This window comes from Lepidochelys kempii, chromosome 5 (genome assembly GCF_965140285.1).
Source record: "Lepidochelys kempii isolate rLepKem1 chromosome 5, rLepKem1.hap1, whole genome shotgun sequence".
NCBI lineage: Eukaryota > Metazoa > Chordata > Testudines > Cheloniidae > Lepidochelys > Lepidochelys kempii.
The window spans coordinates 51,953,624-51,966,700 of record NC_136384.1 but is presented as its reverse complement, the minus strand read 5'-3'; the positions used below and the strand labels follow the sequence as shown (position 1 = coordinate 51,966,700).

At 40.7% G+C, this 13,077-nt stretch overlaps 1 protein-coding gene across 1 annotated transcript in view; it reads right to left on the bottom strand.

Annotated features, from left to right (window-relative positions):
* Nucleotides 1-12,467: 12,467 nt before the first annotated feature.
* Nucleotides 12,468-13,077, bottom strand: part of RASGRF2 (Ras protein specific guanine nucleotide releasing factor 2) — a 215,597-nt gene continuing 214,987 nt past the window's right edge. The window contains exon 27 of the mRNA XM_073344380.2: nt 12,468-13,033. Coding sequence (XP_073200481.1) covers nt 12,941-13,033 — 93 coding nt within the window. The 3' untranslated portion in view covers nt 12,468-12,940. The remainder of the gene's footprint in view (nt 13,034-13,077) is intronic.

The following is a 13,077-nucleotide window of genomic DNA, read 5'->3' as shown; positions in this document are numbered from 1 at the left end:
CTTTATAGGCCCTGCCTGTTCCTGCACAGCTGAACCTGTTTGCAATCAATTCCCTGCCCCCTGTCTCTTCCACCAGCTGCAGCCTGTGGAGCTAATAGGCCGACATGACCACTTTAACCCCTTCTAGTCCTGTGGACACTCCATCACACACCCCAGGATAACTTTTAGCCCAGTGGTTAGGGTACTCATCTGGGATATGGGAGATCCAGAGTCAATTACCCCCTCTGCCTGCAGAGAAAAGATTTGAACATGTGTCTCCCCCACCTCTCAGGAAAGTGCTGTAACCACGGAGTTATAAAATGTTCTGATGTGGGCCTCCCTCAATCTCTCCTGTTGAAGCTGTTCCATTTTGGATAAATAACGAGTCATTGCGCCAGAAGAAGGAGGAGAATGACACTGTAGCCTGGTTATTAGGGTTCCTAAATGGGTGGCCCAGGATCCAGTTCCTCTGCTCCAGGGACACTTTAGTTATTGAGCCAAATTGGAACAACTTCGGCAGTAGAGACTGAGGGAGCTATCCACATCAGACTATCCCATAGCTCAGTGATTAGAATACTCTCCTGAGACGGGGGAGACTTCTGCTCAAATCCTTTCTCCCCATCTGGCAGAGGGGGCATTGAACCTGGGTCTCCCACAATGCAGGTGAGGACATTAATCACGGAGTTAAAAATTATAAGGTGAGCCCCACTTATTCCTCCAGCCAAATTTTGAATGGGCCCTGGGCTGGCTCAGAGACCGATATGTGAGTTAGGCAGATGAACACCTATCTTCCTCTAGTCTGTGGATTGCTCTGGGGCTTAGGCAGGAGATAGGTGTTTGGACACCTAGAGTAAGGCAGCAGAGTGCATGCTCAGGAGGCAGAAACTTAGGCGTGAAGGGAACTTTTACTGCAAAAACTTAGGTGCCAAGTGAGTTTGGGTGCCTGTAGCTGAGTGGGAGTTTTGTGCATCTCAGTGGAATCTAAAAGTGGGACGTAGGCATCTAAATGTGGGGGCATAGACATAGTCTGACTTCTATATTTGGGAGGGCAGCTCCAGTCAGGCCAACAGGGCTGCCCTCCCATGCCACCTCCCCAACTCCGCCTATCTCTGGGAGTTAAGTACCTAAATAGCTTTGTGGATCTGAACTTTAAGTGCCTGACTTAGAGAAAGCACACAAAATGCAGCCTCTTCCTCTAGGAACAGACATTAAAAATGGCTTCTGCTGCCCCTCCTGTGCACACAGGATAGGCTCAGCCAGTCAGGCAACCAGAATACATTCCATGTGACCATTCCCAGCTAGTCTAGTTCTACACTGGAAATCCCATATACAACTCCCTACCTTAGTATTTCCCCCCCACCCCCCCCCAGGTATCCAGCTAGTGCCAACAGTTTCAGGTCCAGCCTCTAGGGGATGTACCCTGAGTTCTAACAAAGCTCATCATGTTTGCACAAGCACCTCAGACTCAAATAAATACTGATTTCAACTACTTTTTTGTCTCAAGTTGAGTATATCACACAGTTTATGTCAACTAAATCTTTCTGCCTTCTCACAAAGTAGGATTTAAAATGTAGGCTGGCAGATATCTTAGAAGGAGATTTCATGGTACTGGCAAGTCTATATAAGTTTACAGTGCATTTAGTAGTAATTTTCTTGCAACAAAGTAAAATATAGAAAATGTGTGTTAACTAAATAATGGACACTTTAAACAAAGAGAGAGAGAGAGAAAGAGATACTTAAAACAATCCAGCTCCTCAGCAGTGGATTCAATTAATGGTTAAAAGGGGGGAAAAAGCTTGAAAATCAAATAGTTTTTTAACACCCAAGTACTTTTAAACAAAACAATCTGGCACGTCTTTCAATTTTTTTCTACGCTGTAAAGATTTGACAAACATCTAGGCTTAGTTGCTTTCTCAACCGATTTTGGTTTTTATGTGACATTCTGGAAAGTGAGAAAGATTGTAGAAAATATTATTGCAAAGCACACCAAAGAATAGCTCCTGATTTTGTGGTGTGTCATTCATTTTAGGAGCCAAATTTACCCCCATCCCACACAGATCTGACGTTCTCTCACTGTTTATTGCTTAAAGCTATTTACCTCAGAGTTTTAAAAGAACTGGAGGAGGAGCTCACTGGACCGTTAATGATGAATATCAATAAGTCTTAGAAACTGGCAAAGTTCCAGAAGACTGGAAGAAAGCTAATGTCATGCCAATATTTTAAAATGGTAAATGGGATGACCTGGATAATTATAGCCTTTCATCCTGACATCAATTCTGGGCAAGATAGGTAGTTGGATGATATAGTACTTGATAAATAAAGATTTAAAGGAGGGTAATACAATTAATGACAATCAACTTGAGTTTATGGAAAATAGATGAAAGTACAAGTTTGGTTGATAAATGTAATAGGGTTGATGAAATAGACTTCTGTAAGTCATTTGACTTGATATTGCATGACATTTGGATTAAAAAAAACTAGAACAATACAAGATTAATATGGCACACATTACATGGATTAAAAACTGGCTCACTGGTAGGTTTCAAAATGTAATTGTAAATGAGGAATTGTCATCAAGGAGATGTGTTTCTAGTGGGGTCCTGCAAGAAGCGGTTCTTGGCTGTACACTATTTATCATTTTTATTAATGAGCTCTAAGAAAACATCAAATCATCACTGATAAAGTTTGTAGGTAACACAAAATTTAGAGGAGTGGTAAATAATGAAGAGGACAGATGACTGATACAGTGTCAGCTGGAGCTCTTGGTAAGCTGGATGTGAGCAAATAATAGGTGTTTTAATATGGCTAAATGTAAAAGTATAAATCTAAGAACAAAGACTATAGGCTGTACTTACACAATGGGGGACTCTATCGTGGGAAGGAGAGACTCTAAAGAAGAATAAGGGATTGTGATGGATAATCATCTGAACATGAACATGAACAGTGCTGTGGCCAAAAGGCAATCCTTGGATGCAATCCTTGGATGCACAAACAGGGGCATCTTGAGTAGAAGTAAGTAAGTTATTTTACCTCTGTATTTGGCACAGGTCTGGCTGCTTCTGGAGAACTGTGGCAAGTTCTGGTGCCCACAATTCAAGAAGGATGTTGATAGATTGGAGAGGGTTCAGAGAAGAACACCGAGAATTATTGAAGGATTAGAAAACATGCCTTCTAATGATAGACTCAAGGAGCTCAATCTGTTTAGTGTAACAAAGAAGGTAAGGGGTGATTTGATTGCAGTTTTTAAGTACCTACATGGGGAACAAATATCTAGCAGAGAAAGATATAATATGATCCAGTGCCTGGAAGCTGAAGCTAGACAAATTCAGACTGGAAAAAAACTGGTGCACATTTTCAACTGTGAGGATAAGTAACCACGGGGACAATTTAGCAAGGATCATGGTGGCGTCTTCATCACTGACAATATTTAAGTCAAGTTAGGATGTTTTTCTATAAGATCTGCTATAGGAATTATTTTGGGGAAATTCTATAGCACAGTGGTTCTCAAACTGTGTGGGTCGCAACCCCCTTTGAATGGGGTCACCAGGGCTGGCTTAGACTTGCTGGGGCCCAGGGCTGAAGCCTGAGCCACACTGCCCAGAGCCAAAGCCAAAGCCTGAGAGCTTCAGTCCTGGGCGACAGGGCTCAGGTTGCAGGCCCCCTGCCCGGGGCTGAAGCCCTTGAGCTTCAGCTTTGGCCCCCCATGCCCAGAGCGGTGAGGCTTGGGCTTTGGCCACCCAGGGCAGCGGGGCTTGGGCGGCCTCAGGCATCTGTCCCCCTTCCTGAGGTCATGAAGTAGTTTTGTCAAAAGGGGGGTCATGCTGAAGTTTGAGCACCCCTGTTATAGCATGTGTTGTACAGAAGGGCAAACCAGATAATCACATTGGTCCCTTCTGGATTCGGAATCTGTCAATCTGTGAACATGCTGACTTTTCAAATGCAGATAGTAGAAACCTTTATAACCTGCTAAAGAAATTAATCTAATATAGTGAAGGGAAGCTGGATGGATTTGTAGTTAGCTCACATAACTGAGTCAGGAGCTCTGGGTTCAAATCCTGGCTCAGCCACTGATTTATTGTGTGTCTGTGGTCAGGTCATTTTTCTTCTCTGTGCCTCAGTTTTCTCATCTGTAAAACTGAGATGATACAATACTTGCCAACGACCAGATCCTCATACTGCCAGCACTGTGTAGCCATGACACTCACATCACAACTTCAGTGATGAGAAAGAATCCTGTTGAGGAGGACTCTAAACTGTCTTTTGGAGATGACAATTCAAGAAAATCTATGGTACAAAAGTCTCCTCAAGGACAGAGGATATCCAGACCTGGAGGAATAAAGATGGTGTGTTCATGGAGCTATAATTTGTTATTAACTGTTAATTCTGAATAATGATTATACAGGAAAGGCAGGTCAAGGGAGAGAGTTGTATATGTATTTTTCCTTTAAGTCTTTAAAGCCAGGCTGGAGGAGGTTGGGAAGAGACAAGACAGAAGCCTCTCAGTGAAGCTGTGTGTGTGTGTGTGTGTGTGTGTGTGTGAGAGATTGATTTATAATACTATTTTCCTTACTCTAATAAAATTAATTGTTCAGTGGTAAAGAAAGACTCTTTCTGTGACTCTTTACTATTGTCACAGGAGGCCACCAAACATCTTTGGAAGTAGTGTTTTACCTCTGTCTGTCTGGCTCTCCACAACAGGAAGAGGGGCATAGAGGGAGCAAGAATGAAGGGCGCTGGAGAGAAGCCCCTCTCCTCAGCATGTTGCCCTGTGATCCACTGAGTTTCCACTAAGTAATCTCTATTAGCGGAAATACTGCATCAAGCAGCTGTAATTGTTACCTGCACACAATAGGGCACCCCCACCTTTTCCTAAATCGTAGGGCTCCAGGCAAAAAGCACCTACCCTTACCCAATTCGTAGGGCTCAGGGCCACCCATACACAATTCGTAGGGCTCAGTGTGTAACTAATCTGGTCAATTTAAGTACCCACACCCTTTCCCAATATGTAGGGCTCCAGGTGTATACTACTTCTGCAGGTGTGCAGGACGTTTTACCAGTGAAAGAGCCTTACACAGTAATATACTACATAACCTCTAGTTATTAACAATCACCAAAACCAGACTCCACTTGCTACACATACAGTGCTCACCACTCCTGATAAGACAGATGAACTTTTCTTGATGGCCAGTCAGGATCAGGTCCATCTGGGCCTGGGGGACCCCAGTTTCTGCACAGTATCATTGGCAGAGTGTTGAGGCCTGGCAGCTCTGATCTTTGGGGCTATGTCCTGGAGCTGGGTCCCAAAGAACTTCTTTTGGACCCCAGTTGATATAGTGAAAATTGAATCCTTTTTAGCTGTACCTTAACCAATCATTATACTAAAATTTTACTAACCAATCCTAACACAATGTAACAATTCTCTAACCAATTCTAGCCCACCACCTTAATTAATTTACACCTAGCAAAATTATTTAGGTAACAGACAGAAACAATTAAAGAACCAGACAGAGACCATACAGACAAACAATAGGGAAGTGGGGATCATAATGACAAAACAATAAAGAAATGAGGATTTCACAATCACAACTATTGATAAGTGATTTCTTGCCAGACAGAATGCTATCAAACTAAGTTTTCTTCAATCATCTTGTCAAAGTTCCTTCTCCACTCTGAACTCGAGGGTACAGATGTGGGGACCTGCATGAAAAACCCCCTAAGCTTATTTTTACCAGCTTAGGTTAAAACTTCCCCAAGGTACAAACTATTTTACCGTTTGCCCTTGGACTTTATTGCTGCCACCACCAAGCGTCTAACAAATATATAACAGGGCAAGAGTCCACTTGGAAACATCTTTCTCCCCAAAATCCTCCCAAACCCTACACCCCCTTTCCTAGGGAAGGCTTGATAAAAATCCTCACCAATTTGCATAGCTGAACACAGACCCAAACCCTTGGATCTTAAGAACAATGAAAAAGCAATCAGGTTCTTAAAAGAAGAATTTCAATTGAAGTTAAAGAATCATCTCTGTAAAATCAGGATGGTAAATACCTTACAGGGTAATCAGATTCAAAACACAGAGAATCCCTCTAGGCAAAACCTTAAGTTACAAAAAGACACAAAAACAGGAATATACATTCCATTCAGCACAGCTTATTTTATCAGCCATTTAAAGAAAACAGAATCTAACACATATCTAACTAGATTGCTTATTAGCCCTTTACAGGAGTTCTGACCTGCATTCCTGCTCTGGTCCCAGCAAAAGCAACACACAGACTGAGAGAACCTTTGTTTCTCCCCCCTCCAGCTTTGAAAGTATCTTGTCTCGTCATTGGTCATTTTGGTCAGGTACCAGCAAGGTTATCCTAAGCTTCTTAACCCTTTACAGGTGAAAGGTTTTTCCTCTGGCCAGGAGGGATTTAAAGGTGTTTACCCTTCCCTTTATATTTATGACACATCTTAAGATCTGTTTCTTTATCTGGTGATAGTGGGAGCCATTAGGAAGGGGTCTCCTTCTTAACAGCCTGATATTACATTGTTTTAATGTAATTTAGATGGAATGTGAGGATGTGACTCCCTGCTCTCAGCTAATGGCTGCTGCTAGGCTGCTCTTTTAATCTGGCTGCAGACGAAGGCCTTCGGCTTTAGGCCTTACAATATGGCTGCAGACAAAGGCCTTATCCTTACATAATGCCCTTCTGTGACTTCTGTGCTCCACAACCAGGAGACTCAGCAGTGAGCTGTAGGGGGCTTACAAGGCCACTGCACTCCCCACTCTGCAAGGCTGAAAGTGACAGGGCAGAGTTGTGTGTGATGTATTTTTCTCCCTCCTGATTCTTCTGCAGGACGGGATCACTTTGCCCGAGAAGTTCCTCATACCTATGCTTGGTAAACCATCCCAGTATGTTCAGAATTGGAAGCATTTTATTCTCCTTTACGACATCAATATAACACCAAACATTCAAAAATCATAAGTGGGGCTCCAAAAAAAATCATGAGATTGGAAAGAATAATGAATTTGGGGATTGTATTATTTGCTGTCTGGGTTTTGAGCCTTTATGGGTCATAGTTTCAAGTTTTTCCTCCGCAATTCTGAAGGCTGGAAACTTTTAAAAAAAAAAAAAACAAAAGAAAACAAACAAAAACCCAATGGAGATTCTCACAGCATTACCTGAACTCCAGGAGCTCAAGCTCTAAGAAAAACACCCAATAGAGTGATGCTTGTGATTAAAATCATGAGAGTTGGAAACGCTGACATATAGTTATGATCTATCTATGCCTAGAATGTCCATAATGTTCAGGTTTGAGGCAGAGTCTGTATTTAAATGTCTCGCTGTGAATGATACGTGAATTTCTTTTAACAGGATTAAAACAAGATTTTCATTCTTGTTTAAAGTATGGACTTGAGGATAGTAATTATATGAGGATGTTATTAGGCTGAACTAATATCTCGTGTTAATATGGTTTGCTTTGAGAAGGGAATCTTACCAGTTTTGTGACTGGTAACATGGAGAGGAGAAATTCAATTTTTGGTAGCTTTGCACATTGGCATTACATTGTTTATGATGCACAAGGGGAAGGGTGTACTTTCACATTTGAAATTGTGCAGCTCAAACCTGTGAAACTTCTTCCAGGTAGAGAGAAGAATGACTTGAACAGCTAGGTCTAGCTAATCCATGTCATCTCTCTTATCTAGGTATTTACATCAGATGCTTCACCATGCTATCTTAGCTCCTCTAGTTATCTAGGAAACAGGTTCAATCCTCTGCACTGATTCCAGTCTAAATCAATTTTAACTCCAATGAAGTCAATACAAGTTTCAAATCAGCATAAATAAGCAAAAGATGAGGTGCAATAAGTCATAGTGCTCTCCAGCAATAAAAGTGGAAGGAACTTTGCCTGATTGTGCCCTGGATTTTTATGTTCTATCCCTACCTCCCTCGAGTTTGTAAAAATGACGCCATAGCAAGAGGGGGGAAGTGAGTTATATTCCACTTTCCCACAATTTTGAGATAAAAATAAAACAGCAGCAAACAAGAATGTTTGGAATTCAGAAAAAGAAAATGTTTAATTTGCATATGTGCACAATGCCCTGCCTGCTATGCCTTACTAACAATTCAAAGCAATAACCAGGTGGCAAAAGAGCAGTTACAGTACATGCAAAAACAGCTGGGTGTGCATTAACATGATGAGATAGATATTAATACATTTGTCAAATAAATACACATATCTTTCACCTAAAGAACAAAACTTCAGAGACTATTGCAAAAGGAAAGGTACAATGAAACAATCAAAAGTGAGAGTGAAAACTGTAATACACGGGAACATGTAACCTTTTGGAGCCAAAAAAGGAAAGAGGCAAGTGGCTGATAGCCAGTAAGGACTAAATCCTGAAGTTCTTACTTAAGAAAAACTCCCATTGAAGTCCATGAGTTTTCTGACTGAATAAGGACTGCAGGATTTGGGCCTTAGTTAAAAGAAATGATGAATAGTTAGAAATGTGTTTACTAATCAATTTTAAACCACATATTTACTTATCGTGTAACTGAGGACAATAAAAGGTAGAAACATTAAAGCTTCATTCAAATAAAAAAAATTCAAATAAATATGATTATTTAGGAAAATCCGAGATCATGAATATCTACTGAAATCAGAACTGACACAATAAAAGTTAATAAATACTTTAAATAAACAATGCAAGAGTTTCATTTTAACCTATAAAATAACTATAGATTTTAAGGACTATAGAAATAAAAAGTAGAGGATGGGGGGTTGTTTTGTTTTTCAATAAGGGTAACATTTTCATCAGTCCCAGCAGTATCAGTCATTACAAGCTTACACACTTACTGTGTTCTTGGAATTGCTGAAGGAAAATTACATAATTAATATACATGTTGACTGTCAACTAAACAGGTCTATTTACTTCTCCTTCGTGCTCAATTCTGGGCTCAGTCACACTTACAGGCACTGGCCCGCATAGAGAGTGCCAGGCCAGAACTCCCCCAGACCTTCCTGGGGAATGTGCCCCTTCAGAGGGTGAATTATATCATTTCTTGTGTATCCAGTCAGCTCTGCCTCCTGCCCATCCCCTTTGGGGTATCTTGTATGCTGGGGATGATAGGAAGGAACAGTCCTTGCACCTGCAGGAGTGTAGGAGCTGCGATTGTATCCAACCATTGTACAGGGCCCCAGGAGCTGTAGGGAAGGCCCCTGGACTCTCTCCTCCCGCTTGTGTACCCCTGGGGCAGCTGGGCGTACTCCAGCCTACTGCCAGATGAATGCATCTACACTATTTGGAGACTCTATAATATAGCAATAGCAAATATTTGGTATTTTACAGTTACTATTTATATCCCTGTTCCTAAAGAAATGGGTTACATGTCCATGGCCCAATATGCCATTTCATGTTGAAGCAGAATAAAATTTTTATGTTTGATTCACCAGAATAACTATGGGGGGCACGGGTGTAAATTTTCCATAGTTGCAAAAGAGGAGCTAAATCTGTCCTCTGTGTAGGTAGCACCACTGAAGTCAGAAGGTGAATGAGGTGAGCAGGAATGATCCATGAGACTTGCAGATAAATACAGGAGCAAAGCATGTCCCCTACTCCTCTCCTGTGGTGCAAGGCCAAAACTGCAGACAAACCACCACTTCAGTCAGCATGTGGGGTGGGTAGCACAGAGAAGCCACACAAGGGAACTCCACATACCTTGTGCACAGCAGGGCACTGAGGTGGGAAGATTCACAGAGAAGTTGGGTAAATTATGTAGATGCACTTGTCAAAACCCCCATGTAGGGAGCACATTGGAGGCTTCTGGCAATCACTATATCACAGAGACTGAACAACAATAGAGTGGCTCACAGCTGCTATATGCATTTGGTTCATCTTATGGGAAGGATACCATCCCACACCCCTGTGCAGGACTGCAGCACAAAACCCAGTACTCAGGCTTTGTCTGGGGACAAGAATGTATTCTCTAATTATGGTTAACAAGATGTGTGTTCACCTCTTTGTTTAGTCACCCTTGGTATTTTAAGAAATATATTCCATTAGCAATCCATCTAGATTTCACAGAATCATAGGACTGGAAGGGACCTAGAGAGGTCATCTACTCCAGTCCCCTGCACTCATGGTAGGACTGAGTATTATCTACACCATCCCTGACAGGTATTTGTCTAACCTGCTCTTAAAAATCTCCAATGATGGAGAATCCACAACCTCCCCAGGCAATTTATTCCCATGTTTTATATATGTCGGCATCATTTTCTGGTGATGTGAAGACAGGACTAGGATCCAAGTACTTCAGAGATTCTAATCCAGCTCTACCACTAACCCACTAACTGTCCAAATCACTTCAGATCTGATGTTTCAGAGGTGCTGAGCAACCACACCACCTATTGATTTCAAGAGGAGTTGTGGGTGCTCAGCATCCTTAACCTCTGTATCTCAGTTTCTCCATCTATAAAATGGGGAGACAACCACTTATCTCTTGCAGTGTTGGGAGGATTAATTAGTTGTTGAATATTTTTAAACTGTAAAGTGCTATATATTGATGGTATATTATTTATGCCAATATTTGTAGGGACAAACTTAGCCTAGATGTACATAGGGTTTGTAAAAAGTGTGTTAAAATTAGGATAACGAGGTGGACGCATAGAAGAACCTCTGCCTGCACCTCAAGAGCATGACTGATGAGGGCTCCCTAGACCTACAAAGCAGATATGGCAAAATGGTATACAGGAAGATGAAGTAGTGGCCAACAGGTTGTGCCACAACGGTCTGTTAAGACACCTACAGTTGTTTACATGTTCTATGTGAACAGAGATAATATAAAGTTGAGCTAGGGACTTGCTTTTAAGACCAGTTTTACTGCTTCTATTTTCCACTGTGCCACCTTCAGGTATTTTATGCAAATGACTTATGGTAATTCTTTGTGTATTATGAATACACAGAAAGCACATAGTAAGTTGGCTTTATGGTCCAAATAACCCATGCTTCTTATTTATCATGCATCAGGATACAATCAACTTCTTATCAGTCACTACTGAAAAGAACAAGCAAATTTTTGAAAAAATAAAAAGCACCTATAATTAACACTTCCTATGTTCACTTCTACAGCATTCATTAATCAGAACTATTTAAAAATACTTCTGGACGTTTTCCTGTTTCTTTTCTTTAACGAGGAATTTACCAGTATTTCTTTGATATTTACTCATGCAGTTATTTACAAAGATGTGGTACAGGAAACATAGTGGAATTTACATCTACTACGGTACATTTATAAATGCTACTAGTGTTTACGCTTACACCACATGGAATTTATTGTGAAGCTCTTGGCTGGGCTAACAATGTAATTAAAGTGCAAATAAAGACAAAAACCATAAGCCAGGCAGATCCATTTTCATTGTTAACATTCAGAAACTTCACGAGTGTGGTAAGAAATGTCAGATCAAATAGGCTCAGGTCACAATCTTTTTTAAACATCTATCTCCCTGAGAAGATTTAAGGAAGGTAAACAAATGATATAGCCCTATTTCTTCAACTGGCTGATAATCACTGGAAAAGTAAGAACACTTCTCCAGCCTAGTTATTCAACAGTGCGAATACCTATGCATTTGGTTTTATGATATACTGTATAGCATGCATTTTGAGCTCATCTTCCATGCAGCTACAATAGGTCACTATCAGGAAACTGTATGAAGAACCATATATTTTCAGAAATGGATTCTACCTAGAATCACACAGTAGCATGGGTTTTTAAAACAGTTACAAACAGCATATTTTCTCTAGCAGACACTCATCTGCAAATGCTAACTTCCCCAAATAAAATGATATTTCATGTTTGCTGACATGCACAGCTTTTACTGTAGAAAAAAAGATTTTAGAATTGATCAGCTGAGCAAAAAAATAGTGCTTTTTAAACAATTCATTTCATGTAAAATAAAATAGTTAATCCTGCTCTCTTCATTGCTGAGCATTATCCATTGCCAAACCAGCCATCATTCCTCCCCCAGTGTGTGCAGCAGGTGCTTTATAGTCACTGAACTGTCAGGGATGCTGTAGGTACAGAAAATCAGAGTGCCTTTCTCAGGAGACAATGTGCTAAATGACCAAGTATCTCACTCATGATATGTTCATGACTCTGGGCCAACCAATCCTGAATACAGCTCCTAAACTCAGATATTCCAGCTGATGCTCCCATGGCCTGCAACTATTAACACAATTCATTATTTTCCATGCTGTAAAACTCCTCATCATGTATTGGTGAAAACAATATTTACAAAGTTAAGTTAGTTAATTTGTAGCATGTAAAACCTCCCACCTTAGAAAAGGCTGATAATGTATTTTAAAACCTTAATATTCTATAAATGAAAACATCTAATTTATAACAACTACTTTGAACAGCATATGCTGTAGCTAAAGTTCTTAGATATTATCCTGCTATCACTGCAGGTTAGTAAATGACTCTTAAGCGCCTATTGTTTGCAATGAATACACGATAATGAAAGTGGATTAATCCAATGAATGCCTCAATAGATACATATTTGATAAGGAACCTGTGCCAGATCAATGCCATCTGCATTTGTCCATTTATTCTAATCTAACAGAATACGGTACCTACATTTAAATGTGTCCCCTTCTCTGCCCTGTTAGGATGGCTGCAGTGAGTAGCTATTCTCATGAAAGGCTTCTGTTTTCTATTAGATGCATAGTCCCTTTGGCAAAACATTATCTTTGCAAAATAACAATCATTTAACCCTCGAGTATGAAGCATTTTGTCTTTCACCTCCAGGAGCTGATTTTCCTTGTCTGAGAGGGAATTTCTGTGAGGCTCTGTCTCCCTTATTGGAAAAGAGAGTTTGCAATCTTCTCAATCTGTCCCCTTGTGGTCTGTAGGGCATGGCATGCATAATTGTGTTCATTACACTAAAACTCTGTCAACTCTGGGACGAAGCTCATTCTTCAGGCAGGGAGTCTGGGTTCAATCTTTAGGGATAACTCATACAGAGTATCCTCATCTATGATGAGGGTCTTGTCGAGTAAGTAATGAGTGACCTGCAATACAGAAAACAATTGCAATGTATAATTTTGAAACTGAA